This window comes from Triticum aestivum, chromosome 4B, assembly GCF_018294505.1.
Source record: "Triticum aestivum cultivar Chinese Spring chromosome 4B, IWGSC CS RefSeq v2.1, whole genome shotgun sequence".
NCBI lineage: Eukaryota > Viridiplantae > Streptophyta > Magnoliopsida > Poales > Poaceae > Triticum > Triticum aestivum.
The window spans coordinates 642,490,966-642,493,724 of record NC_057804.1 but is presented as its reverse complement, the minus strand read 5'-3'; the positions used below and the strand labels follow the sequence as shown (position 1 = coordinate 642,493,724).

The following is a 2,759-nucleotide window of genomic DNA, read 5'->3' as shown; positions in this document are numbered from 1 at the left end:
CACGGAATTGTCACGTCCCCTGGTGCGTCCCAGGACTCCAAGGCCGAAGAGAATGGCTCGACACGACCCAAGAGAAAGACCAAGCCCAATCGTGGTTTTGATCCAGCTGCTCAAGTAGCCAGAGACGCTACGGCCGCCGAGCAGGCTCCACCAGCTCTAGGTTCGCTCAGCTAGTTCTCTGTTCCTCATGCACCCATTCAGCAATTAATTACACACATCTTCTTGCTTTCGATATCCGCTAACATATATACTCTGTGGCATTTGTTGTATCAGATGGACCTCGTCCTGATGGTTCAGGGGGCACACTTCAGCTCAACCTGGCCAACAACACGGTTGACAGAAACCAGATGACTACAAGTTCCAACAGGGTTCATACGGATTGTGGTTCCAACAGGGAACATGGGCGTCATAACCCTCCCTGCGGAGAAAGCTATTCTCCGCACGGAATTGTCACGTCCCCTGGTGCGTCCCAGGACTCCAAGGCCGAAGAGAATGGCTCGACACGACCCAAGAGAAAGACCAAGCCCAATCGTGGTTTTGATCCAGCTGCTCAAGTAGCCAGAGACGCTACGGCCGCCGAGCAGGCTCCACCAGCTCTAGGTTCGCTCAGCTAGTTCTCTGTTCCTCATGCACCCATTCAGCAATTAATTACACACATCTTCTTGCTTTCGATATCCGCTAACATATATACTCTGTGGCATTTGTTGTATCAGATGGACCTCGTCCTGATGGTTCAGGGGGCACACTTCAGCTCAACCTGGCCAACAACACGGTTGACAGAAACCAGATGACTACATGTTCCAACAGGGTTCATACGGATTGTGGTTCCAACAGGGAGCATGGGCGTCATAACCCTCCCTGCGGAGAAAGCTATTCTCCGCACGGAACTATCACGTCCCCTGGTGCGTCCCAGGACTCCAAGGCCGAAGAGAATGGCTCGACACGACCCAAGAGAAAGACCAAGCCCAATCGTGGTTTTGATCCAGCTGCTCAAGTAGCCAAAGACGCTACGGCCTCCGAGCAGGCTCCACCAGCTCCAGGTTCGCTCAGCTAGTTCTCTGTTCCTCATGCACCCATTCAGCAATTAATTACACACATCTTCTTGCTTTCGATATCCGCTAACATATATACTCTGTGGCATTTGTTGTATCAGATGGACCTCGTCCTGATGGTTCAGGGGGCACACTTCAGCTCAACCTGGCCAACAACACGGTTGACAGAAACCAGATGACTACAAGTTCCAACAGGGTTCATACGGATTGTGGTTCCAACAGGGAGCATGGGCGTCATAACCCTCCCTGCGGAGAAAGCTATTCTCCGCACGGAATTGTCACGTCCCCTGGTGCGTCCCAGGACTCCAAGGCCGAAGAGAATGGCTCGACACGACCCAAGAGAAAGACCAAGCCCAATCGTGGTTTTGATCCAGCTGCTCAAGTAGCCAGAGACGCTACGGCCTCCGAGCAGGCTCCACCAGCTCCAGGTTCGCTCAGCTAGTTCTCTGTTCCTCATGCACCCATTCAGCAATTAATTACACACATCTTCTTGCTTTCGATATTCGCTAACATATATACTCTGTGGCATTTGTTGTATTAGATGGACCTCGTCCTGATGGTTCAGGGGGCACACTTCAGCTCAACCTGGCCAACAACACGGTTGACAGAAACCAGATGACTACAAGTTCCAACAGGGTTCATACGGATTGTGGTTCCAACAGGGAGCATGGGCGTCATAACCCTCCCTGCGGAGAAAGCTATTCTCCGCACGGAATTGTCACGTCCCCTGGTGTTTCCCAGGACTCCAAGGCCGAAGAGAATGGCTTGACACGACCCAAGAGAAAGACCAAGCCCAATCGTGGTTTTGATCCAGCTGCTCAAGTAGCTAAAGATGCTACGGCCGCCGAGCAGGCTCCACCAGCTCCAGGTTCGCTGAGCTAGTTCTCTGTTCCTCATGCACCCATTCAGCAATTAATTACACACATCTTCTTGCTTTCGATATCCGCTAACATATATACTCTGTGGCATTTGTTGTATCAGATGGACCTCGTCCTGATGGTTCAGGGGGCACACTTCAGCTCAACCTGGCCAACAACACGGTTGACAGAAACCAGATGACTACAAGTTCCAACAGGGTTCATACGGATTGTGGTTCCAACAGGGAGCATGGGCGTCATAACCCTCCCTGCGGAGAAAGCTATTCTCCGCACGGAATTGTCACGTGCCCTGGTGCGTCCCAGGACTCCAAGGCCGAAGAGAATGGCTCGACACGACCCAAGAGAAAGACCAAGCCCAATCGTGGTTTTGATCCAGCTGCTCAAGTAGCCAGAGACGCTACGGCCTCCGAGCAGGCTCCACCAGCTCCAGGTTCGCTCAGCTAGTTCTCTGTTCCTCATGCACCCATTCATGAATTAATTACACACATCTTCTTGCTTTCGATATCCGCTAACATATATACTCTGTGGCATTTGTTGTATTAGATGGACCTCGTCCTGATGGTTCAGGGGGCACACTTCAGCTCAACCTGGCCAACAACACGGTTGACAGAAACCAGATGACTACAAGTTCCAACAGGGTTCATACGGATTGTGGTTCCAACAGGGAGCATTGGCGTCATAACCCTCCCTGCGGAGAAAGCTATTCTCCGCACGGAACTATCACGTCCCCTGGTGCGTCCCAGGACTCCAAGGCCGAAGAGAATGGCTCGACACGACCCAAGAGAAAGACCAAGCCCAATCGTGGTTTTGATCCAGCTGCTCAAGTAGC

The 2,759-nt window shown here is 52.0% G+C and overlaps 1 protein-coding gene across 1 annotated transcript; it reads left to right on the top strand.

Annotated features, from left to right (window-relative positions):
- The first annotated feature begins 787 nt into the window (after positions 1-787).
- Positions 788-1,494, top strand: LOC123090328 (uncharacterized). Its single transcript, XM_044511680.1, has 2 exons — positions 788-1,040; positions 1,154-1,494. The coding sequence occupies exons 1-2, from the start codon at positions 788-790 to the stop codon at positions 1,492-1,494; spliced, it is 594 nt and encodes a 197-aa protein (XP_044367615.1).
- The last annotated feature ends 1,265 nt before the right edge of the window (positions 1,495-2,759 follow it).